Below are 27,361 nucleotides of genomic sequence, written 5' to 3'. Positions count from 1 at the left end.
CTGGGTGTGGTCTTTTATCTTTAATGTTCAAGACTGTCTTTGCGTTGCATGGACTCAGGGAACTGGGGAGTTATGGTTAGATAAGCTGCATGAGGAGAGTTATGGTTAGATTGCAACTGTAGATTGCCTACAGGTTTTTATATTTGTATATATTTTATATCAAGTATATGTGACAGGGAAATAATAAGTTAATCAGCACCCAAACACTGATTTTTGAAGCATGATCGCTTATTTTCTTCCCTAGTTTAGATTTCTTTATTATAAACTAGTCCATGTCCCTTGAGTATAACTAGGCTACAACATAAATATGGTTCACTTTTGTGGAAAGCTATGGAAAATACAAAATATTCAAAGATCTTTAAAAAAAATCTATTAGATAAAAAGGATAAATATGACCCCTGTAAAAACATAAAATAAGAGAACCTAGGATATAATAGATTTTTTTTCTCATTTCAGTCCTCCAGTGTTTCAGATTGTTGACTAGTGGCAGAGGTAGCCTAGGGGTCGTGTGAGGGTCCTTGTAAACAGGTTTCAACAGTCTCGTTTCAAATTAGTGCTATTGTTTCTAATTAGTGCTGTCAAAATGCACCCTTTCGAGTACGGAACACTAAGATGTTATTTCAAAGGAGGAAAGGAATGGCTGATCCTAGAATGGATCGTCCGGAGGGAGGAGGGGCGGGAACTTCACTACACGTCATGAAATGTCGGAATCATTTGGCAGCCAGAAGGCACGCGGGCAGCGAGCATTGAGCAATTCCCCTGCTCGCCCGCGAGCCTCCAGACGAGCATGCCCGAGCAGGGGTTTTATGTGGAGTGAGCCCACTCAGCGCCGTCCAAGCAGCTCCACTTCTGGGTGCAATTTCATAAATCAGCCTGACCCTGTGTCCACGTCTGACCCAGTAGCTGCCTAGTGCTGTGATTGGTTGATGTGTAGCGGAGTCCCCTCCCCTCGGATTATCCATTCTAGCATCAACCGAAAGGAATACATTAAAACCAATGAGTTAGCCTGTAGCTGTTAACCCTACTAGCAGATAGCCCCCTAGCACTAGTCCTTAAAACCAGAATTGGCCTTTAGCTGCTAACCTTACCAGCTGAGCTAAACCAATGATTTAGCCCTAGTACAAGCAATTAAAACCAATGATTTAGCCCTAGTACAAGCAATTAAAACCAATGATTTAGCCCTAGTGCAAGCTATTAAAACCAATGAGTTAGCTGTTAGCCCTACTAGCCGTTAACCCCGAGTACTAGCCATTAAAAACAGAGTTAGCCATTAGCCCTTATTAGATGTTAGCCCCTACTAGCCATTAAAACCAGAGAGATAGCCATTAGCCCCTATCAGCTGTTAGCCCTACTAGCCATTAGCTACTGGAGGACAGAAGCAGGTCTGGCTCCTGGGCTCCCTCCTGTGCGTTGCTGCTGAGCCCACAGCCCCCCGCCAGCTCTGGGAAGAGGCCGGCCCGGGCTGAGGGGCCCGGGGAGCCCGGGGACGGACTCGCGGGTGGTTTCTTGAGGGGGATGGGTGGAGGAGGGTGGCTCCTGGAGATGACGGGGGAGCGCACGCCTGGAGAGAGGGGGCCAGGAGAGGACTTTCCCCCACCGGAGGCCGGAGGGGAGGCCGCCAGGCTGCGGTAGTCCGTCCCGAACGGGGAGCTGTTGGGCGGGGGCGGCCTGGCCCCAGCCTGCTGGCTGGTGAAGCGGGACAGCACCTGGGTGACGGTGTTGCGGGCCAGCTGCTTGGCGGCGCTGTTCTCGGGCGTAGGCGGAACGGGTGTGGCGGTGGGGGAGAGGTCATGGGGGGAGAGGGGCGCTGCCGCCGCTGCACCCGAGGCCCCGCCCCCCAGCTGCTCCAGCTCCGCCTGACTCTGGAACTTGTGGCGCGCGGCATGGAAGCGCTGGTTGGCGCCGGCCGGGTAGGAGGACTGGTGGAAGGCGGGGCCGGCCGGGCGCTTGGCGAGGACGGGGGAGGAGACAGGGGAGGACGAGAGGGAGGACGAGGCCGTGCTGGACGGGGACAGGCTGGGGTGAGGAGGGGGGTGGGACGGAGCCTGGGGGGGAGGAGGAGGAGGGGGGAGAGGTGAGCGCAGGCCGGCCCCGCCCCCGTTCTCCTGAGAGGAGTCGGCCTCTCTGGGGGCGTGGTGGCCATTGACCTTTGACACCGGAGCGGCCTTTGGGGTGGTGTTCCCCTTCCCGTCGGGCTCCGTCTGATTTGAGGCGGACGCCGCCGTCGCCGCCTTGAGGGGCAGCTGTTTCACCTCCTTCCCCCCGTCCCCTCCTCCTCCTCCCCCCTCCAGCCTCCTCCTCAGCTCCTCCACCTCTCTCTCCAGCACCCCGCTCCTCTCCTCCTCCCTCTGGAGCCTCGCTCTCGTCCGCTCGTGCTCCGCCTCCAGCTCGGCCAGCTGCCTTGCCGCCCGGGCCTCCAGCGTCGCCGCCCGGCCCCTCTCCCCCTCCAGCGCCCCGCGCAGGTCCTCTGCAGCACTACTCTCCTCGCGGAGCCTCTGGCGGAGCTGGGAGGCGTGGCCGGCCTCCTCCTGGGCCTGGGCGGTGGCCCTCTGGAGCTGCTGGGACAGCTGGCGCTGCCCTGACAGGGCCTCCTCCGCCTGGCCCGCACACCGCCGCTGCTCCTCCTCCAGCCGCCGCACCAAGGCACGCTCCTCCTCCAGCTGGGGGGGGGGGGGGGGGAGAGATGGAGAGAGAGAGAGGGGGGGGGGTGGAGGAAAGGGAGAGGAGGAGAAGGGAGGGGGAGAGAGGGAGTGATGTGGGAGAGAGAGGGAGGGGGAGAGAGTAAGTAAGTAAATTTAATTTGTATTGCACTTCTCACAAAGAGGACTCACAGAGTGCTTCAACCAGGTTAAAATGTTAGAGGGAGAGAGGGAGAGCGAGTACAACACGGTGGAATGTTACACAGTTTAGTGGTTCTACACACGGAGACAGTAAATTACAATAGATCACGGTTTTGCATCAACTCCACTTGCTCCAGCTGCTAAAAAACCCTGTATTGTGTTGTGGTAGTTTCTACCTCCGAACACAGGGGGGCAATAGAGCCACACTCTGAGATGTTGCTGCACTCGGGGCCCAATTTTTCTGGAGTAAAATTTGTCAAATTAGAGGATTTTAGAAGTCTTCCGTTACACTCTAAGAATACTGTTACAGAATGATGATCATATTGATCTGCTCTAGAAGATCATCAGTTTGAGTAAACTGTGCTGTCTGGTGGTGTTTTCCTGTCTATTCCATTAGCAGTCTGAGGCTCCCAGAGACCAGGAGATGAAACATCCCAGAACAATGACCTCAGGAAGGCAGGGAGACACACACACACGACGCTTATGTAAGGCCCCAGTGTGAGTGTATATGTGTGTGTGTGTGTGTGCGCGCGTGTGTGCGTGTGTGTGTATATATGTATGCGTGTGTGTGTGTGTATATGCGTGTGCATGTGTGTGTGTGTGTGTGTGTGTATATGCGTGTGTGTGTGTGTGTGTGTGTAGACCTTCGTTGGTCAGGGACAGTCATTATCTCAGGCTTTCCTGTGCACATTAAGCCCCGGGCTGCCGGTCAGCTTGAACAATAGCCTCTCCCCCCCGTTTCCTATGTTACAGCCCTGTGTGTGTGAGAGTGTATATATGTCAGCCTAGCCTTACTCCACCCTACCGAGTTACACAATAGTGCTCCAGCGACAATGGTTCACTCAGTCACACAATCTAAACCACACTGGTTCACTCAGTCACACAGTCTAAACCACAGGTTCACACAGTCTGAAGTTCACTCAGTCACACAATCTAAACCACACTGGTTCACTCAGTCACACTGGTTCACTCAGTCACGCGGTCTAAACCAGAGGGGGGTGGGGCAGGAGGACAGGAGGGGGAGACGGGGGAAGGAAAAGAGGACGAATGGGAACTGTGGGTCTGTTTAGTGTGAATGTTTGCTCAACACTCAAACGAGCACACAGAGAGAACCACACACTCAAGCACAATTTAGCTGTCTCACTTTATCTGTACACCCTCCTCATTATCTCTCTCTCTCTCTCTCTCTCTCTCTCACACACACACACACACACACACCTGCTGTAGTAGTTTCTCTCGCTCTTTCTCCAACATGAAGGTGACATCATCACCCTGCGCCGCATCCTGTGCATGTCGTTGTCTCTCCTCTTCCAGCTCTGCAATCACCTGAAATACACACACGCACACAAACACACATACACAGCATAATGTGGGCCATTGTTTACATGCACAAGTAAGTAAGTCTACTACTTGTCATACACATATACACTCATCGCATTTCGTTTTGTAAATTCCTAGAATGTATAAAAACTACCTGGCCCTTCCAGCCAAGGCCAGCACCAGGTAATCTCCTAAACCTGGCCTTAACCCAGGCTATCTCCTAGAACTGGCTTTAACCCAGACCATCTCCGGCACGTAGCTCAGGAGGTAGAGCAGCCGGCTGGGGATCGCAAGCTCCCCGGTTTGATCCCAGCTCCTGGCGTTATGCCGAAGTGTCCTTGAGCAAGACACTGAACCCCTAAATTGCTCACGTGCGGTTAGGCGGCGCAGTACCTAATACTGTCGCCTCACAGCAAGAAGGTCTCCGGTCCTTTCTGTGTGAAATTTGCATGTTCTCCCCGTGTTCACAAGGGTTTCCCCCATAAAGAACCGATTTAGGGGGATACTATTTTGCGGTGGAAAGCACAGTGAAAAAAGTAAAGCAAGTAAAGTCAAATCAAAGTTGAGTCAAGTTGACCCAGTACCATGCTATGCTATGCTATGGTACCATGCTATAGAAAGACACCGTGAGGCCATATCCCTGCTCTCTCTCAGGCCTGCCCTACCCAGGATGCTGCAGGCTGGAGGCTGAGACAGCAGGGCTATTATGTGTCCCAGCATGGAACAAAGACAGGGATGGCACCCTGTCTGGGGGGCGCATTGTCCCTCCACACCCTGTCTGGGGGGGGAGGAGGAAGGGGTGGGCGGGGCTGGAGTGTTTGTGTTTTTCAGTCCATCATTTTCTCACAGCACATGCTAGTTGGGACATCAGTATCTGTGTGTGTGTGTCCCTCACCAGTGGTGTTGCGCAATTTTTCAAGGCTCCCCCGCAGGTCTGGCAATGGGGCCCCTCCCACAGAGTGACATGGGATAGACATCACGGCCACTTAATGCTTTCAAAAATGTTTTTTGTTGCAAGCATCACTGACAAATACAAACAAGTGGCTCTGTATTACACTATTATAATAGGAAGGTATTGTAGAACATTCGTTATAGCCTATCATTTGAGTTCACACAACGGAACGGTTCACACAACATATTCTGTATCCAAGAAAAGTCGTCTGTATCAAAGAAAAGTCTACAAAAAAACAAAACATATCCTGTAGGCTACAAAGGCTGCAGTCAAGAGCTGCTTTCTACATATGTTGTAGTAAGCTTATTATTTTATACGAGTGTCTCCTGGCATTCTTCTGCGCAAAGTCCTGTAGGCTATAACACTCATTAGATCTAGACTGTACGTGCGTCGGCTCTCAATACTAAGGATAACCCAGACAGTATCTCTTGCGACATGCTCCTCAAATATGTCTTTATTAATTTAAGTTTTGAGAAAGATCTCTCGGCACTGGCAAAATTCACAGGTAGGCTATTGTTAAAAACAATTTCAGTGATGTGGCAACATAGGGGATACTTGGCAAAATGGACTGATTTTGAATGAGCAGGGTTTGTGCAAGGTATTTGATTGTTCCACGCTCAATTTCCTTTATAATAGGCCTTGGAGCATTACGGTGGGACAGGATCTGGAAAGAAAACTCGGCTGACAAGTCGTCTTTATACTGGACTGCTAAAGCACTAGCGGACTCAGACAGATCCGTGTCTGTTGCACGCAAAACTTGGGCCATGCACTAGCCACTGTAAGAACAAACAATAATTCCAATGTAATCCATAGCCTACTCTTACCCTACTGATTATAGCCTACTGTGATCACTCATTCTCGAGCAGTGCTGATACTCTATGGATAATAATATTTTCTATTATTCCATGTGTCTCGAAGCATGAGGCATGTCTAGCTGGCTCGGCTGTACCGGGGCTGTGCTGTCTGTCTGCCTAGACTCGGAGCTGACCAGGGGGTTGCTAGTGGTGACCGGGCCCGGTGGGGAGCTACAGTAGCTGGCTCGGCTGTAACGGGGCTGGGGGCCTGGCTGGGTTGTCTGTCCGCTGCCTACCTGAAGTCTGACCAGGGGGATGCTAGCGGTGGCCGGACCGGTAGAGTCTACCTTTGCTGCCTGTTGGAACAATGATTTTATATTTGGTAGCTTTGCCCTCTCCTGTTTGGCTTTCGCTCTCGTTGTTTTTCTGAGCACCGGTTGGGTATTTGCGCTTCATTTTTAGTTTTTACCGGCAACACAATTTATGTAGGCTGCTGAACTTTAAATTAGCAATGCTTCCCGCTTTGTTTTGAACGCTGCCCAGTCTGCCAATGAGCATTTATGATCAGTCAGCTAGCCCTATCACAGGTGAGCAAATAATGATTAGAATGATACACTTGACGGGGTGCCTTGCAACATATAAGGGAAGGGGGCCCGCCCTCTGCATCCCGTTACGATTTTGGAAATCTAAGAGGCTACAAAATGTAAAGGAAAAAAAATCTAGTGGGGCCTCCTAAGCTCCGCGGGGGCTGCGGGGGCCTCCGGTACGCCAGTGTCCCTCACCCTCCTGTGTCGGCTCTCTGCAGCGGCCAGCTGTCCCATCATCCTCTCCTGCATCCTCCGACAGTGGGCCATGACCAGCTTGAGCACGGCCAGCGGGCTGGGGTTAGGGTTAGGCCCCGCTGCCCTCCCTGGGGGTGTGTGTGTGTGTGAGCGGGAGGAGCGCGTGTGTGAGCGCTCGTCGGCCGTCCAGTCCTCCAGGGTCTGGCTGTCTCTCTGCAGGGCCAGGAAGGGGTCGCTGAGGTCGTACAGGCCGTATCGCTCCTGGACGAACGAGTCCCTGCACTGCGCCTGAAACACACACACGCACACACACGTGTACAGACACACACACACACACACACACACACACATACACACAGATTAGCACTCTTAGACAAGTTTTTACCATTACCTTTTGCAGATTGCCCATGAGGTCCTAGAGGATCAGGCTAGTCCAGAACTAACCCTAACCCTAGTCCAGCACTAACCCTAACCCTAGTCCAGCACTTGTCTCACTAACCCTACCGCTAAATCTAGCCAGAGCTAGTCTCACTAATCCTAGCCCTAACCCTAATCTAGTCTAGTCTCACTGTGCAAAGCAGTTCTAGTCTAGTCAGGTCTAGTTCATATGGTGAGCCCACTAGGTGAGGATTCTAGTGGGCTGTGGCTGTCTGAAATAGTGGATAAATGTGAAAAATATGAGTCAGCTATATAATCTCCAGGTGTGTGTGTTACAAAAGGGAGGTTTTTTTTGTACACTGCTGAACAGGAAACGGTGTGGAGAGGAGATAACATGGGCCCCATGACATACAGTACTGTACCAAGAACAATACATAACACCACAGTGATTTAACCCCCACACTCTCACACACACACACACACGCACACTCACGCACGCACGCACACACACACACACACACACACACACTCTCTCTCTCTCTCTCTCTCTCTCTCTCTCTCTCTCTCTCTCTCTCTCTCTCTCTCTCTCTCTCTCTCACACACACACACACACACAGTGCTGTGCTTTTTAAACCACTAACTCATTCAGTTGTGAATGCATACATCACGCTACTGAGATGTACTGGCTATACTGGACTGAAGGGTGTGAGTGTGACAGAGAGAGAGAGAGTGTGTGTTCCTAGGTTGTGAGCACTAGCAGATGGTCTCCCCCAATACAAACACAAAGAACTGAAACAGGTCTGCCCCCCCCTGCCACCTGGGGCAGATGTCAACCCCACCCAGGGGACAGACAGGGGTGAGAGACAGGCTGAGGTTAGTCTTACACACACACATACAGTTAAAATTACTATCTTAGTTTGTGGATTATGGATGTACTATTCCTAAGGCTTGTTTACCTCAACACTGATAGATGTTATTGTTTGTCACCTGACCACTGGGTTCTCACACATCTCTGGGAATGTGGGATCAGCTGATCAGAGCCTGGAGACACCTCCCTTTACCATCTCATCTGTCTAGTCTAACCCTAGTCTGACTCACCGGGGGGAGGTTTTGGGGATAAGCGCTTTGTCATTACTTTATTATGGCCCAATCAGTGGCGATGGAAGATTTTCCCGGCCAATCAGATTCAATCCAGACTACGTGAAACAACAAGAACCTAGCAATCACTCCATCCAAGACGGCTATGATTGGTTTAAAGAAATACCCCCCCCCCCCATCCCCGAATGGTAATGAACCCAGCCAGTCTCCAGCACAGTGTGAGATGTCTGGCTATGCGACATTACTCAACCCTAACCCTAATTCTAACCCAATACCAGGCCTAACCCTAACCCAACACCAGGCCTAACCCTAACCCTAACCCAACACCAGGCCGCATAGCAGTGCATTCCTCCCCTGTTGCATCACCATTCCTAAGAGAACATCACATTATTACACACATGCATGTGCGCCCGCGCACTCACACACACACACACACACACACACCCTGAGGGCACCACAAGAGAAGTCGTGTCTGAGGCCCCTACTCTTACAGAGCCTCTCATTCATGAGATTACAGGACAAAGACACTGTCTCAATCCTCAGGCCCCTCTCATGTTGAGTGTGTGTGTGTGTGTGTGTGTGTGTGTGTGTGTGTGTGTGTGTGTGTGTGTGTGTGTGTGTGTGTGTGTGCGTGCGTGCGCAGAAGTGACCTTGAGTGTGTATGTATGTGTTACTGAGTGTGTGTGTTGTGTGCTTAGCTCTTGTGTGTATATATCCATGCCTTTGTGTGTGTGCATGTGTGTGTGTGTGTGTGTGTGTGTGTGAGAAACCCATTGTAAGGCTACTTTAGTCTTGTAAAGGAGGAAACAGTGTCAGTTTCCTGAGTCATGTTTTACCAGGCCATAACGAGCCAGGCTGGGTCAGACCTGTCACTGTGTGTGTCTGTGTGTGTGTGTGTGTGTGTGTGTGTGTGTGTGTGTGTGGTTCCCCATTGACCCTCCCTGTCAATCCCCATCATAATAACAGACCAGTATGAGCAGCTCCTCCTTCATGAAACCAGAATCCCCATTTGTCTTCCAGCTCTGGGTTAAATGTCCTCACTCCGGCTCAGTGTCTTCCAGCTCTGGGTTAAATGTCCTCACTTCGGCTCAGTGTCTTCCAGCTCTGGGTTAAATGTCCTCAGTGTCTTCCAGCTCTGTCTGATGAACACTGACTCCAGCTTAGTTGTCTTCCAGTTCTGTCTGGGTTAAATGAATACTGACTCCAGCTCAGTTGTCTTCCAGCTCTGTTACAGTGTGGTTGACATGGGATATAATAATGTAATCTCTGTTGTTTTTTGTTTAAAAATGGCCATTGAAGTACATCTAACAAATACAGCTATATTTACGAGAAGATTTTTATACTAGGAGGGTGGTTGACGTGACATGGCCTTTTTGTAGTTCTGAGCGTCAAACACAAATAAATAAAAAATAATTTGTCAAAAAAGATTTTTATATTGTTCAGAACATGTCGCTTTATGTGAACATACTGAACATTCAAGCAATTCATCTCTCACCTTTTCCATAATTTTCTACCACTACCTGGTCAGACCGCTGCACATCTCCTCAATATAGACATCTCTTCTCAGAGCCAAGGGTCTGGGCCCAGGCCCCATTTCCATTTATAAATAACCTCACTGTTCAGCAACCTTGTTGATATGACTGTTTAAATTACAGTCATTTAGCAGATGCTTTCATCCAAAGTGACTTATAATATGTGCATTTAACATAGGTAGTCAAGTGTACTCACCATCACCAAAACTCAAAAGTGCATCTCTTTCTAAACATGCATCTATGAGCCTAACCAAGTGCTAAAGTAGAAGAGCAGCTAAGTACAAATACAATAAGTGCTAGGAGGAAGAGTCAGGGTGGTAGTTCTTGAAGAGGTGAGTTTTGAGCCTGTGGCAAAAGATGGGCAGTGACTCTGCTGTCCTAATGTCAGTGGGGAGGTTGTTCCACCAATGTCGGGCCAGGACAGAAAAGAGCTGTGACTGGGTTGATCGATTGCAGGGGCTTCGGTGAAACAGGGAAACCAGTCACCCCGAGGCAGTGGAGGTGAGTGATGGGGCGGGGGTGTGGGACTTGACCAGGGCCTGGAGGTAGGAGAGAGCTGTTCCTTTCTTTGCCCTGTAGGCTAGAGGGAGCCAGTGTAGAGAATTGAGAAAGGAAGTTGTATGGGCGAACTTGAGGTGGTTGAACACCAAGCCAGCTTTCTGGACAAGCTACGGTGTTCTGATGGCCAACACTGGGAGCAAGGGTGGAGTGCAGTAGTCCTCGCGAGAGTTGACAAGAGCCTGGATGAGCACCTGTGCCATTTTGTCAGTGATGAAAGGGCGAATTATCCTGATGTTTCAGAGCAGGAATCTGCAGGAGCCTGTAACCAATGCAACGAGGAGCGTGTAACCAATGCAGAGAACGACAGTTGGTCATCCAGGGTCACATCCAGATTCCTTGTAGTCCGAGTTGGTGTCACCATCCTCCACCAACCACCCGGTGTCTTCAATGGTGATGGCCAGGTCCCGGTGCGGGCAGCCCTTCCCCGGGAGGAACAGCAGCTCAGTCTTGTCCAGGTTGAGCTTGAGGTGGTGTGTCACCATCCACTCCAACAAGATGTCAGCCAAGCATACAACAGTACGTGCCTCCACTTGCGTGTCAGAGGGGAGAAATAACAACACCAGCTAGGTGTCATTAGCATAACAATGGTAGGAGAAGACATGCAAGCAAAATAGTGGAGGGAAAAAAGAAGAAGAAGACATGAGAACTGAACTATAAATGTAATCTAATGTAGTTCAAATACCCAAGCTGAGGAAATGAAAAATGTGCCGATGTGCCCTTCAGCAAGGCCCTTAACCATAATTACTTCTGTAAGTCTCTCTGGATAAAAGCTGAATGACTTTAATCTACAGCGGTTTGGTCTTCTTCCCTGCTGTCCAGAGCTCGGTGAGTGAACTACAGTACCCAGGGTTCAGAGCTTAGTGAGTGAACTACAGTACCAAGGGTTCAGAGTTCAGTGAGTGAACTACAGTACTCAGGGTTCAGAGATCAGTGAGTGAACTACAGTACCCAGGGTTTCCCTGCAGCTCATTTAGTGAACTACAGTACCCAGGGTTCCCCAGCAAGTGAAAACCTGACCAATTTCACCTGGTAAAGAAACATCCTCGGTAAACCAGCTACACCTGACCAGCTACACCGGACCAGTTTCAACTTCGGCAAGTCAGCTACTCGGGGCTGGAGGGAGTTCCCGGAGGCTGGAGGGAGTTCTTGGAAGGCATTTCTGGGAGCTGAAGGGAGTTCCTGGAGGCAAGAGGGAGTTCTTGGAGGGCATAGCTGTGGGAGTTCCTGGAGACTGGAGGGCATTCCTGGAGACTGGAGGGAGTTCCTGGGGGATGGAGGGAGTTCCTGGGGGGTGGAGGGAGTTCCTGGGGGATAGAGGGAGTTCCTGGGGGATGGAGGGAGTTCCTGGGGGATGGAGGGAGTTCCTGGGGGATGGAGGGAGTTCCTGGGGGATAGAGGGAGTTCCTGGGGGATAGAGGGAGTTCCTGGGGGATGGAGGGAGTTCCTGGGGGATGGAGGGAGTTCCTGGGGGATGGAGGACGTTCCTGGGGACTGGAGGCCGGAGGGTCAGGTTTCCTCTGCCTGAATGCGGAAGCTGGCGGGGAGGCCACTATGGCTGGGTATGGCCGCTACAGGCTCCTGGCGGGGTGAGGCCATTACGGATGGGTATGGTCGCTTCAGGCTCCCGTTGCACGCTAAGAGTCTACAGAGGATTCAGTCACACCTGCGCATTGTTTGTGTGTGTGTGTGTGTGTGTGTCTTTGTGCATGCCTATGTGTAAACGGCTCAGTAACTATGGTCTCCGTGGTAACGTCTCCATTATGTGACCCCAGCAGGGAGTGTCCAGTCCCGTGGCTTTGCAGGGGGTTCTGAGTAAAGTGGGCATCCCTGCTGAACTAATCTGCTGGTGAGAGGAACACACACTGGGACAGAAGCCTGGGGGCCCAGCTTAGCAGATACGAGAGCCTGTCTCATTCAGGAGTCCCAAACACAATAACAGACATGCAGAGGACAGAAACAGTCGTCCTTCCAGAAGATTCCATGCTCTTACACAGGCTGGTTCATTTACACAGGCTTATTTTAGAGAATGACGCTAGCATTTCATAGGTGCTAAATGCAAATAATAAACAGTTTTAATCCATTCACCCCTGACATGGGCTCAAACAACCTTAATGGACCAGGAAGCAGGAGTGAAAATTCCTCTTGGTATACAGTAACTGCCAAGCAGACAGAATCACTTATTAACCCGCGTACAGGGAGATGAGCAGAACAGCACCAGTTGACTGGCTTTAGTCCCCATCTGTCCCAGTAGGCTACTGGGTTGAGTCATCAGTCCCAGTAGGCTAGAGAGTTGAGTCATCTATCCCAGTAGGCTACAGGGTTGAGTCGTCCGTCCCAGCAGTCTACAGGGTTGAGTTGTCTGTCCCAGCAGGCTACAGGGTTGAGTCATCCATCCCAGTAGGCTACAGGGTTGAGTCATCCATCCCAGTAGGCTACAGGGTTGAGTCATCTGTCCCAGTAGACTACAGTGTTGAGTTGTCTGTCCCAGTAGGCTACAGCGCTGGTCACAGTAGGCTACAGGGTTGAGTCGTCTGTCCCAGTAGGCTACAGGGTTGAGTCCCACTCGGTCACTGCTGTGCAACTGGCTCCACACATTACACAAGCTTATCTCAGCTTTCTAAGATACCGCTCTGTCACCCTCTGATGACATCACCGTCTGAGCCCTGCCCCCTCCCAGAGCGTGAATCTAGGTAATTTCTTTGTCATCCTCCCAGAATTCTACTCATTCCATGCCAGCTCCCTCCTTCTCTCTCTGAGAGTCTGCATGCCTACCATGCCTGACAGTGAGGTCACACACGTACACACACACACACACCCACACACACACACACACACACACACACACACACACACACACACACACACACACACACATGCACCCACACACACTCTTCAATCAGAAAGAGCTGGGGAAATACCCTCAAATTAGCATCATCTCCCAGCATCTCTCCGAGCCTGCAGGGTTAGCTAACCGGCTAACGGCCGGCTGGGCTGCTGGCATGGCCGGGGTGGAAAAGTCCATCTGCTCCCTGGGGACAGGGTTGGGGACAGGAGGAGAGGGGAGGGAGGGAGATGGGGAGGGAGGGAAGGAGGGAGGGAGTTAGGGGGAGGGAAGGAGGGTGGCTGTTTGTGGAGGGTTAGGGGGTTAGCAGGACTGTGTCTCTGTCTATCATGGTCCTACTGGCAGTGAATGAGCCCAGGCCCAAACCCTGAGGCCAGAAGCACTGGAAAAGTGGTGGGTAAACATGTGTTCAGAGTGTGTTCAGAATGTGCTCAGAATATCCAGTGTGTTCAGTGTGTTTGGCGTGTGTTCAGAGTGTTCAAAGTGTCCAGTGTGTGTTCAGAGTGTTCAGAATGTGTTCAGAGTGTGTCCAGACGGTTTAACTGTGGTTAACTATCATTCTGACTGAGCTCCAGGAGTGAAGGTAGAGCTCTGTGGAGGAATGGAATCGGATCTCTCAGTCATAATACAAGTCCTGCTGAGGGAGATTCAGTTACAGGCTCTGCTGGGGTTGGTTGTGTGTGTGTGTGTGTGTGTGTGTGTGTGTGTGTGTGTGTGTGTGTGTGTGTGTGTGTGTGTGTGTGTGTGTGCATGTGTGTGCGTGTGTGTGTGTGGGGAATTTACCTAGAATTCTCAGGAGTAATTATTCATTGTTTAGGGTTCATGAGTCAGTAAACCAGCAGTGAGCGAAACACACACACACACACACACACACACACACACACACACACACACACACACACACACACACAGACACACACCACCTCAGCTAGAGAGAGAATACAACCCACACACACTAAACCCAATGCGCTCCCAGGTGAGCAGGCTTCCACTGGCACACCTACAGTAATATTTAACTAGCCTGGAATGTTGCTACCACACACACACACACACACACACACACACACACACACTCTCTATCTCGCACACACACCACACATATGCACGCACACACACACACACTCCCTCCTACAGTATGTAGTCTGAGAGGGCAGTTATTGGGCTCATTTCAGCCTGGCTGGTGTTTTGGATGTTTAAGCAATTGACCACGAGAGGCAGTGGGTTACAGGGGATTTTACCACAGCTACGGGGCGTTGTTAGCTGTGGTAAACCCCCGTAGCTGTGGTAAAATCCCCTGTAACCCACTGCCTCGAGTGGTCAATTGCTTTTCTACAACGGTTACTACATATACACTCAGTAGTATCATTGTCATTTATTTACTGATCATTCTTATCATTTTAGTATTTACAAAATCTTCCGTGATAGGCTATAGTTCTGCAACATAGGCTATCTCGCCTATTTGGGTTGGCCTTGTTCACATAAGCCATAAGGCATAATTTGGGTGGTTCGCGTTTATTTGAATATTTCCAGCCATGGTGCAGTTATTAAAACAGTTCTCCAGAGCACTCGTTTTTGCTGGTAGGGGTGTGGAAGTGTTGGAGTCGAACTGATGAGTGCCTTATTGCAATAGGATACGAAAAAGGCACTTGCTGCGAGTGATTGCTACGCAAAACATAGCCTACCGCTTGATTTTATCAATGGCCTCGTCAATGACCTTGCCTATCATTTATCAGCACAGAACAAACACTGTACCCTCCCTGTTAGAACACAGAACCAACACCCTCCCTGTTAGAATACAGAACACAAAGACATTGCCAAGGACAACACAAGTCTGAGATTTTTTTGTTATCCTTGGTAATTTCTTTTTAAACGCTTGATGTAAATCATTTGTGGTTTTATTTTTTTATTTATTGTCGAATAAACTAAACTAAAGTGCCCTCCCTGTTAGAGCACACATGAGGTAAAACACAGCACAGGATACAGCTGATCTGGAAGCAGCATCATGTGGAAGAGCTATATACATGGTAGAGGACAGCACAGGATTCAGCTGATCTGGGGACAGCCCCACATAAGAGCTATACGTACATGGTAGAACATGCAGCAAGCCTGACCCAAATACCTGCCCCACTGCTGCCACTCTGAATACATGGCTTTATTGTGTGTGTGTGTGTGTATGCGTGTGTGTGTGTGTGTGTGCGTGTGCATGCACGCGCGCTTTAGAATGACATAATTTGATGTCATCTTAGCCAAACTCAGGTCAAGATCTTTTGTCCCCGGCCTCCAGGCAGCTGAAAGGCCACCTAGAAGACAGAAGACGTGTTCTGGGGTACAGCTGTACGGCGAGTCTTCCTGAGTGGTTCTGCGTGAGCCGGGACATTAGGTGTTCCCTCTTTGTTCAACAGAACCAGGATGTGGGGGCGGCGCGGTGTGTCATCTCATCTGAACCTAACCCTGAACAGAGCGGCCGCGTCTCTCTGTCTACAGACCCGCCATGAAAGACATCAGATGAGAGCTAAACAAAACTCTAGTTTTACACAACAATGCGTGGATTACAGTAGAGACCCACACAGTCTGAGCCACAGTAGAGACGCACAATCTGAACTGCAGCAGAACTACAGTAGAATCACATAAAATCTGAACTACAGTAGATCTACAGTAGAGACACAGTCCGAACTACAGTAAAGACCAACACAATCTGAATTACAGTAGAATGAGTAGAGACCAACACAGTCTGAACAGTAGAGACCAACACAGTCTGAGCTACACTAGAGACCAACACAGTCTGAATTACAGTAGAGACAATCTGAACTACAGTAGAGACCCACACACTCTGAACTACAGTAGAGACAATTTGAACTACAGTAGAAACAGTCTTAACTACAGTATAACTACAGTAGAGACCCACACACTCTGAGCTACGGTAGAGACCAACAAAGTCTGAACTACAGCAGAGACACTGAACTACAGTAGACAGTCTGAACTACAGTATAACTACAGTAGAGACCCACACCGTCTGAACTAGAAACACACAATCTGAACTACAGGAGAATTACAGTAGAGACTAACACAGTCAGAACAACAGTAGAGACAATCTGAACTACAGTAGAGACAAACAGTCTGAACTGCAGTAGAACTACAGTAGAGACCAACACAGCCTGAACTACAGAATAGACACAGAGTCTGAACTACAGTAGAGACCAACACAATCAGAACTACAGTAGAGACCTACACAATCTGGTGTCCTTTCCCAGTAAAGCTAGAATCTCTAAATCTAGTGTACGCTACTGTCAACATATGAAACACAATAAAGGTACAGCAGTGTTACCATGGGGACTGGCCATTCCACCCTGTCAATAACCCGTAACCATGGTATTGGATAGGGTTTGCCAATTGGCACAGACTTGGCACCTAGTCTGGCTCCTTGCTCTCACGGTGTCAGCTGAACATGTAATTCTGGATGTAATATTGTGAACGTAGCCTCAGGTGATGTTTGCTACTGACCTGCTAGCTGCCTCCCAAACAGGGAGGATGACAACAAACATAGCTGACATGCTCTGTATAGGCTACTGGTGGATATAACACAATTTTATTCTCAAACCAAATTTGAAATGTATGTTTGGTCTCAACACAAGGTACAACAAAGAGAGCACAAAAATAAAAAGACATCATGGTAAACCCTGCATTCACAGGCAACCAGGACAGCATGGTAACACAAACACTGTCAGTCACCATGTCGTTGTGCCTAGCTCCGTGTTCTTCAGTTAAGACTTAATCATCTCTGGTTTGGGAAGGGTTAACACAGATACTGAATGGGGTTGGCCCTGGCAACCAACTGGTATCCCTAGAAGTGCACTTGGAAGAGAAAATATTTTGAGGTCAGAAAAGAGTGGACTCTTTTTTATTCTCTCCCTGTCTCTCTCTTTCTCTCTCTCTCTCTCTTCCTCCCTCTCTCACCCCATCATATATGATAGCATTGGATCATAGGATTGTTCAGGCACAGTAGGCATAACCTTAACTGATACGTAACATGTCTGACTTGTGTGCCCTCATGCCAGTCAGTTGTACACTGTCATTTACAGTTAGCTTCCTGTACAAGTCTTGCTGAGAGCTGAGAAATCACTTTTGTTCACGCTGTGGGTGGCATACCAAGAGAGAGAGGGAGAGAAAGAGAGAGAGAGGGGGGGGGGAGAGAGAGAGAGAGAGAGAGAGAGAGAGAGGGAAAAAGAGGGAGATAGTGAGAGAGAAGGAGAGAGGGGGGGAGAGAGAGAGAGAGAAAGAGAGAGAGAGGCCTGTTGTGATGACTCCCAGTGGGGGGACGGGAAGTCAGTGATTTGGGGGTGAGGGTTTGGAGCCACACTGCCCCCAGGAACAACCACAGAGAGAGAGTGTATGTGTGTGTGTGTCAGTGTGTGTGTGTGTGTGGCAGAAGGGACAGGGCTTAGCTGATTTAAAAGAGACTGCCCAAGTGTGTGTGTGTGTCTGTGTGTGTGTGTGTGTGTGTGTGTGTGTGTGTGTGTGTGTGTGTGTGTGTGTGTGTGTAAACGCCAAAAAACAGTAATGACCTCTCTCTGTGGACCAGGACAGGAAGAAGTTGTATGGATGAAGACAGAGAAGCAGAGAGACAGTGAGAGGGTCAGGGTTACCATGGTTACAGAGAGGAGATATGAGTTACTCTGAGATCTGGAGGGCAGCCATATTAGATTGGTCTCAGCCTGGCATTATAGGACTGATTCCCCCTCCGGGCATCTTGGTCTCACATCACTCTGACTCTGCCAGAACATCTACACATGGAGTTGTAGGACCTGGAGGATCCTGAAGGACCCCAGCCACCCAGACTACAGCATCTTCTCTCTGCTCAGGCCAGGAAGGAGGTACCGCATACTCAACACCAACACAGAGGCTCAGAAGGAGCTTCTTCCCTCAGACCATCAGGATCCTGAATGAAGAGACTGCCTGTTGAATTCTGAACTAAACTCAGCAGCTACACTCAGCACGACTGAACTTATTATATATATATTGATATATTCATATATTCTACTCGTTCACTACCTGTGTGATGTAGTATGTGACAAATAAATCTGACTTTTTTGGGGCGTACTGTATACACACGCACACACGCCCACACACACACATACACACACACACACACACACAAGATACATCAATACTTCATTATGACACAGCTATGAGCTTACACTGATAAGGGACCAAACAGGGACAAACTGGGACCAAACAGGCTGCGTTAGTCTCCTCCATCATCACCATGTCTGTCTCAGGTCACAGGTCATCATTACACAGCTCAAGCCAACCATGGAATGTATTTGTCAGGAATGTGTGTGTGTGTGTGTGTGTGTGTGTGTCTGTGTGTGTGTGTATGAGAGAGAGAGAGAGAGAGAGAGAGAGAGAGAGAGAGAGAGAGAGAGAAATAGAGATAGGGAGAGATAGAGAAAGAGGAAGTTGAGTCATGATTGAATAGGTGGGCTGATTTAATGAAATGATAACTAACATAAAACAAGGGTATAACAACTCTAACCACAACCATATCCATAACAACCCCAACAACTCTAATCACAACCATAACAGCCCTGACTCTAGCCATAACAACCCTAACCACAATCATAACAAGCTGCTGTACTGATTAAAGTGTAAGGACTAAAACATAAAAACACCACCTCAAAAAGCTGTAAAAAGGCTGCTATTCACCTCAAACATGAGGGTAAGCCTCAATCTGTACTTCTGCACAAAGTTCACATGTTCAGACACAGTTCTAATGTTCGGACACAGTGTGTAGGGTGTGGGGTGTACTGTGTAGGGCGTAGTTTGTAGGGTGTAGTGTGTAGTGTGCAGTACTCACCCTGAGAGTGTGTATGACCACATCCTGGGCCTCCAGCTCTCCCTCCAGGATACTGAGGAGAGTCAGGAGTTCTGGTCTGCTCAGAGTCTCCACGTTCATCATCTCCCCCTACACACACACACACACACACATGCACACACACACACATGTACACACACACACAAACACATGCAGGAACACAGAGAGAGAGAGAGATTATTGTCGTTGGGGATAAGAGGGTGAAACAAGTGATTGTGTGAGTTTCTAGACCACGCTCTAACACTTCTTTGTCTGGTAGCGTGATGGCGGAGCTCAAGTAAAGTGGGAAAGCCAATACTGTGCTTTCACACACATTTATTGACACTAGTATACAGTATACCCCTAGTCTAAACCCATCTATTAACATTAGTACTGTATGTATTCCCCTAGTTATGTATAACCTTACCCCTATACCCCTAGTCTAAACCCACATCAACCATATGAGCCTGGCCTCACAGCTACTATATCTCTCAAACAGGAGATGAAATTGTGTCCACACTCCAAGACATCAGTGTTGTATAATACAAGGAAAGAAAAGATGTCGGTCCTTGTAGATAGGCAATCTCTCAACCAACTAAAATGTTGCTCTTCTTCAGCCACAGAAGAAAGCTCTGGCTGAAATTAAATCAGACATCTCCTCTCTTAGCAACAAAGAGACTCTATCTCAGTCCAGGTTGAATGGAGCTGTGCATGAAGCTGTGGGTCAGTGTTCAGCAGTGTTGAGCAGAGGCCAGTGTTGAGCACTGTTGAACAGTGTTGAGTAAAGGCTAGTGTTGAGCGGTGTTGAGCAGAGGCCAGTGTTGAGCAGTATTGAGCAGAGGCCAGTGTGGGCCAGTGTTGAGCAATGGCCAGTGTCTCTGTGGCCTGGTTGTACTGAGTTGTAAACAAGAAGTCATTAGCATATCTGCATCTTAAATCACATGCAGGAACACATACACACACAGGTGCGCGCACACACGCGCACACACACACACACACACACACACACACACACACACACTGTAGCTTCCTTCAGGAGGACTAGGAGGCAGCCTCCAGAGGCTGAAGTGTGATGAAGTTGGTTTAGGTCTCTCTCTCTGTCTCTCTCTCCTTCTCTCTCTCTCTCTCTCTCTCTCTCTCTCTCTCTCTCTCTCTCTCTCAATTCAATTTCAATTCAAAGGGCTTTATTGGCATGGGAAACATACATTTACATTGCCAGAGCAAACATCACAAAAATTTTAAATATAAATGTACATACGAATAGGTGAATTGTGTATTCACAAGGTACACAGGTAAGTGTAATATTTACAAATGTATTTGTATGCTGTATGTATTCTGTGTGTGTTTGTTTGTGTCTCTCTCTCTCTGCCTCTGTCTCTCTCTGACTGCAGTCCCACGCCCTTTTCTACACAGTAGTGAATAATCTGGTTCACAGTGATGTGTCCTGCTGGCTATGATGAAACACAGACCAATAAACTGGCTACAGTAACACCGTTAGACAACCTCTCGCTCTTTATCTCTCTCTCCTTCCCCGCTGTCTGATGTGAGAGGGTGAGTTGTAACCAGTCTCTGATGTAAGAGCATGAGTTATAACAGTCTCTGAGGCGAGACAGTGAGTTATAACAGTCTCTGATGTGAGATGGCTAGTAGTAACAGTCTCTGGTGTGAGAGGGTTAGCTATAACCGTCTCTGAGGTGAGAGGGTGTGTTATAACAGTCTCTGATGCTAGAGGGCTAGTTGTAACAATCTCTGGGGTGAGAAATTGAGTTGTAACAGTCTCTGATATGAAATGGTTAGTTGTAACAGTCTCTGGTGTTAAATGGTTAGTTGTAAGTCTCTGGTGTGAGATGGTTAGTTGTAACAGTCTCTGGTGTGAGAGGGTTAGTTGTAACAGTCTCTGCGGTAAGGGAGTGAGTTGTAACAGTCTTTGAGGTGAGAGGGTTAGTTGTATGCAGTGTCGTTGACGAGGCAGAGCCATGATGCAAAACAAGAACATCACAAAGTAGAGGAGGGCCATGGACTATCCTTCATTTTGGCATATTTATGCTACTGTATCATATGTATTGAAACACAATACTTCCTGCTCTGAATAGCTGACCACAGAGGAGTATTGTCTCTGGTCTTGATGTACTAGTCTGACAGCCTGGTGGAATGTTTGCTGTGTCCATGGCACTGATCTGACTTCCCTTATCTCCACTGACCACAGCCTAGACTCTCCTCTCCTGCTGTCTTCAAGCTCCTCTCTTGTCGACTCTCCTCTCCTGCTGTCTTCTAGCTCATTTCCTGTCTCCTCTTCTCTCTCCTCTCCTACCTCCTCTCCTGTATCCTCTTCTCTCTCGTTCTCTGTGATGTTCACTTGAACTACCTAAAAATCTTCGTTGTTGGGATCTATTGTTTTTATTATTGTATTTTGTGCTTTAAATGTTTAGTTATGGTCCTGTAATAAGTAGATGAAACATCTAACTTCAGGCTGATTGAGGATCATTTACAGTGAGTTGAAATCCCTCAGATGAGAAACCCGACCCTACCCACGCCGACCCAACCCGACCCGACCCCGCTTCCATGGAAAAGCCAAGCGTATCCATCCCACATTCCTAGGATACCCTCTCCATGGGAACCATCCCACATGGTAATCAACCTCAGCCCCACTGTGATCCATGTGTTCTCCCTCAACATGTGGCTCTATGTAACCCTACACACACACACACACACACACACACACACACACACAGCTGCCATCTACTCCTAAACTGAATTATTCAGTAACATATATTTCAGACTGATCTGTATGTTTGCATGCTACCATATTTGATCAGTCAGAACCCCCCCCCCCCCCCCCCCACACACACATAAACACAACCCTGCTTCAAAACAACTCTACCTCACCCATGGTTGCAGTGCATCTGTGTGTGTGTGTGTGTGTGTGTGTGTGTGTGTGTGTGTGTGTGTGTGTGTGTGTGTGTGTGGCCAGAGAGACTTCCGCAGGCGGAGTCTGGAAATGCCTCACATCCTCTGGACAGACAAATACACATACAGTACACACATACAGTGTACTGTATGTGTGTGTATGACCAAAGTATCCACAATGTTGCTGTGTCTGCCACCTCAGGCCTGGTCCAACCTAGCCCTAACTCACCCTCAGTGAGAAGGAGACTTGAGTGGAACTGAAGTGAAGAAAGGCGTCTTCAGACATCACATTTATCTCTGGTTTTGTGTTACCCTTCTATGCAGGCCTACAACCCTGCCAGTATCCTGAGATCCAAGCCTATATAGGTTTGTTTGGAAATGGGACTGACAAGGCTGATACCAGAACTGCCCTCAGAACAGTGTCGATAAACATGTCTTGTTGATCAGCTCCATCTCCTTGTCACATGGTAATATACTGATTGTGATTCTTAGTAGCAGATCTGGTGCCGTGAATCGACCAGCTGGACCCACGAGTCAGTTGAGACACCTGCCGTCCTGGGCTGATTGTCTGGTCTGGACCAGAGTAGCCTACCGCTGGTTACTTCAGCCAGAGCAGTGTTACCAGAACCACGACCCATTCAACAACTGCAGAACGCATCGATCATTCAGCTTCCTTGACAAAACAATGCATGGGGAAATAATAGCTTATAGAGATTCCATCAATATTCATGAACCAACCAATATGATTTTCACTAGGCTAACCCGATATTCTCACTAGGCTAGGATACCCACGCTGTCCATGTAAGCTAAATAATTCTGGCTTCCTGTAACAAAGTTGCACACAGGCTTTTGATAATTAATTGGCATCAGAGACAGACCGGGCGGTCCCGTCCTGGACAAAAGCATGCATTAATAGCCTACACTGATAATAAACAGAGCTATTTATGAGCTTTCATCAGCACCAAATGCGCACAGACCTTCATGCGTTCCTTCCCGGCCGCATCAACTCTCCGACGTCCAAAATCCACCACAGTTCGCCAGACACCAGGACAGAGAGAATCCGAGTGATCGACCCAGGAATCAGGACAGAGAGAATCCAGTGATCTACCCAGACTCTGGGACCCAGAGCAGCGTTCCTCTGGCTGTCCTGGCGGAGCCTCGCCAGCCTATCATGGGGCGTATTTCAAAGATCGGACCAATGGTTGATGGTTAATGACGGAGCAGGCCGGGTGGGCGGGGTAACCCCCTTTGTTTAGGACGTCCAGATTCACTGTGTCTGTTTCTATGGGCATTCATCTGTTATGACTAAGTTGCACTTTTGTCATAAATCAAACTATTCTTTGCAGCCGTCCCTTTTTTTAAACCAAAATCAGGCCTTTTCCGATAACTATATTTTCCTTTTATGATGTGTAGCAACAATGTCTTGTAAAATCTAGGGATCTAAAGATGATCTCGTTCTCATTACATGAGCTTTACTGAAGACAGATGTCTGAGCTCTCAGCCCCCTCTAGTGGTCTTTGGCAACATGACATGCTGTGTCGCCATAATACCGTTCTCTCCTCTCATTACCATGCTCAGCAGGGCTCTATCCCTATCCAGATGTTGTTATAATAACATTCAGATATATTTAATATCTGTCCTTCTGAAACAGCTTTCCCCCCACAATTTATTAAAATTCAAGAAATCAATTAAAAAATAATTTAATTATGTTTGGATCAATAACTGGCAATAATTTTATTATTATTATTATCCATGCCTATATTATACTATATATTATACTATATCCATATACAATTATGCCCGGCCTTCTTCCACAACCTTCAGTTTTCACCAGTAATATCTGTAACCCTGCGTACATGTGCGGAACGGAGCGGGCAGCCAGTACGAATGAGTACTGACACCCTACCACAGGGGTAAGGTTAGGGGTACTGACACCCGACCCTTGTGTTTCAACGTGCCCGTTAGAGGTAAATGTATCACTTTCCAGTGAGTTCCTACTGTAGCTGCCAAGGATGAGCAAGTCAACTTTCTACTTCACCTTATTCTCCTCATCACCTGAGCCATCAGGAAGGAAGAGTCTCTTAACACTTCTGTGGCTCAACTGCCTGTTGCATCTGGTTAGGATTCCACGCAGAGCAGAAGCTGTTATGGTTCGGGCCGGGTCCGCCCCGCCTCACCCCCTGCTCCCAGTCTGGACCCTCGTCCCTGCCCCGGACCTCTGATTCGCCCCGGACCCCTGGTCCACTCTGCTTGCTCCCGGTCCAGACCCTCGCCCCTGCCCTGGACCTCTGATTCGCCCTGCTCACCCTGTTCCCAGCCGGGATTCCTGACCCTGAGCCTGTGCCCCCGGACCCTCCTGGACACTGAGCACCTCCCCTCCCAGTGATTGCCCCTGCACTACCCCAGAGACAGTTGTACACGTTGGTCACATCGTCACTTGGTTTTGTTCGGCCTCCTTGTGTGTATGGTCTTGTGTTCGTTGTCTTGTCTTCTAAGTTGGTTTGTGTCCTCCCAGCCCTATCTCTAGACACCTGTCCCCTCACTAGTCTCATGTCACTCCAGTCCCTCCTCTCCTGGCCCTCTAGTTCCCCCCTGTAGTTTTCTGCCCAGTCCCATTCCCTGTCCCAGCCTCGTTCCCTGTTCCTTTCCCTTGTGTCCTTGTTCCTCTGTGTAGGTCCTTGTGTAGGTGTCTTGTTGGAATCCCTCCATGTCCTTGTCTGGGTGATTGTCTGCACCTGTGTCTCGTTATGTCTTGTTGCACACCTGTACGTTGTTCCTTGATTGTTCTCCCAGAGTATATATGCCCTCCTATTTCCTTTGTTCTCTTTCGGTTCATTGTGAATGTTAGTGTGTTTCCTCCTGGTGTTCCTCCCAGTGTTCCTTGTTTATTTGTCATATTAAAACTTTATTTTTTGAACCTGCGCTGCCTGCCTCCCACCTGCTTTTGGGTCCTACATCCACCTACCAGCCTCAAACCCTAACAGAAGCCTCTGGTTGTCCCTTAAGGGCCACCATCTCATCTCCACCTTAGCTGCATCACAGTCATCTCCAGGGGTGTAGGGATGAGTAAAAAATTGGGTATACTCTGGGTAGGTATGGTAGGTGGGTATACTGTAGCAGAAATGTTTTTTTTACAGTTTTTACATTAGTGATGTTTAATGGGTGTACTGTGGGTCCATGGATAAACAACTGGACACTGTGAGTCCATGGATAAAGTGGGTATACTGTGGGTCCATGGATAAAGAAGTGGGTGTACTGTGAGTCCATGGATAAAGAAGTGGGTATACTGTGGGTCCATGGATAAAGAAGTGGGTATACTTTACTTCGTATACCTCTGTATCCCCTCCACTGCACTCCGCTGTTTTGATTGGTTGTCTCTGACAGGAAGGGATTTGTTGTCCTGTAGGTGGCCCCATGAGCACTCTGGGCAAGGACAGTATCCCAGGACAACAGTATACAGGACAATGCCTCTCATGCTCCTCCCCACAATATCCAGGCGGACAGTGCTGCCTCAGTAGAGGGCCCCACTTCCTTTGAGGCCCTGGTGTAAGAGGTCCCTGACCCAGAGAACCACAGAACCACTGTATTGGTCTGCATCCACCTCATACACTGGTTCAGTGTGTATTTATTACTAATTATCACAGATAATGTGTAACTGTTTACAAACCATTTGTTCATAGTAATCAACAAGTGGTTTGTGAAGGCTTATAAACACTGCAAACACAGGACAGGGGCCCTTCCTGCTGATACAGGGGGCCTCTGGAGTGTTACACAACATTTCCTGTGTTGCTACTTATGCTCTCTCTCACTGGTAGGCTACTCTGTGCTGCCTCATATCATTGGCTGTTACTGAGTATATTATTAATAATACTGTATTATTATTGCCTGTCACTGAGTGTGATGTCTGACTAGAGGGAGGCGAGATAGGGATATGCCCCTTGAGATCCTTGTCAACATCCAATATGAAAGGCTTTGTGTTCAACATTTTCAAACATCATACAGTGAAGAGTGTGTGAGAGAAAAAGTGTGTGTGTCCAATGCAATGAGGCACCACTGAATGGTGGGAGGAGCAGGAACTTGCCTGTCAGGTTTTCTCTCAGAGAGTGAGACGATCTTATCATGGTCTGAATAGGGGTCACTCCTGCTGAGACACGCCTAGATATGAGACCTCTGTACTCACTGAGCCATTATGGAAGCATTCCACCTTTTCTCTCCAGACCAGAGCACTCTCCACTCTGTACACACTCCACCCAAAACCAGCGTTATCTCCACTCTGTACACACTCCTCATCAGTGTATCATGTAGTTACAATCAGACATGAGGTAATTATGGTCTGGTATTAGGTGTCAGAACAGGCAGAGACCAGCTCTAAGTTAGGACTGACTAACTCCTGCATAACTGTTCCACAATACCAGCTGATTTATGTTGTGCTCCTTTGCATGTTCTTGTTCTGGTTGCTATGCCACTGCGTCGCTCGTCAGTGTCATTGTGTTTATTTTAATGAATATTAATGTTAATATTATTATTATTTATATTAATGAATATTAATACTGGGAAATGCTTTGCAAGAGGGGCACTTCAGGGGCACTTCAGTCTGGTCTAATATTGAAAACTGCTCTGTTTTTGTTTTTATCGTTGTATTATGTGTTTTATTGTTCATAGGCACGTACAGCAGTAAACCTTTTCTAGGGATTAAGAGGTGAGTGAGCTGGCAGTGTTCTGAAGTGCACAGCAGATTGAACACAAAGTACTCTACGTCCTGTGGACCAACAAGGTTACATAACCTGCTCCATGGATACGGTATGTCATAACCTGCTCCATGGATATGGAATGTTTTGGGCCCTTTGGACACCACAGTTAATAATAGAGTGTAAAGTCTTCTAAACTGCACGGCAGATTAGCACATTCCTGAAAACAATAAACCTGTTTGCATGAACTACTCTCAGATGTTTGGTGCTGGTCTTCTATGATACGTTATACAGTAGATCATACAAACAAATAATATAAAAAAATTTACATGCCAGTCCTCATGTTATGAGTCCACTAACAACTATGCTTTCACATTCACTATTCACATCAGTCATCACTATTCACACCAGTCATCACTATTCACTATTCACAACATTCATCACTATTTACTATTCACATCAGTCAGTTGTGCTGTGCATTGTGTAGCATCTTCTTTGTGCTGGTGATGTTGTGTTTATAGTGTGTGACTGTATAGCCTGACCAGATGTATTTTCCTGCTCAAATAATATAATCACTCATTATTACTATTCAACTGATTTATATTTATTCCAACTCCAGTGAAGTGAATGATTTTATTTCCCAAGAATATTTCAGTAAAGTAACTTATCATATCATGTCTATCATATCAGTTTAAAATGATTTGCATTGATTCTATAATCACATATTGGATTTATTTATCTGGTGGAATCGTTATCTTATAAGATCCAGGACTACTGCTGCATTTAGTGCAGGTTCTTCTTGTGCAAGGGTTAAAA

At 48.1% G+C, this 27,361-nt stretch overlaps 1 protein-coding gene across 1 annotated transcript; it reads right to left on the bottom strand.

Annotated features, from left to right (window-relative positions):
* Positions 1–1,358: 1,358 nt before the first annotated feature.
* cttnbp2nlb (CTTNBP2 N-terminal like b) lies at positions 1,359–19,055 on the bottom strand (the record flags this gene model as incomplete). Its single annotated transcript, XM_084436309.1, has 4 exons — positions 1,359–2,660; positions 4,059–4,166; positions 6,689–6,976; positions 18,954–19,055. The coding sequence occupies 4 exons, from the start codon at positions 19,053–19,055 to the stop codon at positions 1,359–1,361; spliced, it is 1,800 nt and encodes a 599-aa protein (XP_084292435.1).
* Positions 19,056–27,361: the final 8,306 nt, after the last annotated feature.

Source organism: Borostomias antarcticus (assembly GCF_949987555.1).
Source record: "Borostomias antarcticus genome assembly, chromosome: 3".
NCBI classification, from domain to species: domain Eukaryota; kingdom Metazoa; phylum Chordata; class Actinopteri; order Stomiiformes; family Stomiidae; genus Borostomias; species Borostomias antarcticus.
This window is presented reverse-complemented; position numbering and strand designations above follow the sequence as displayed.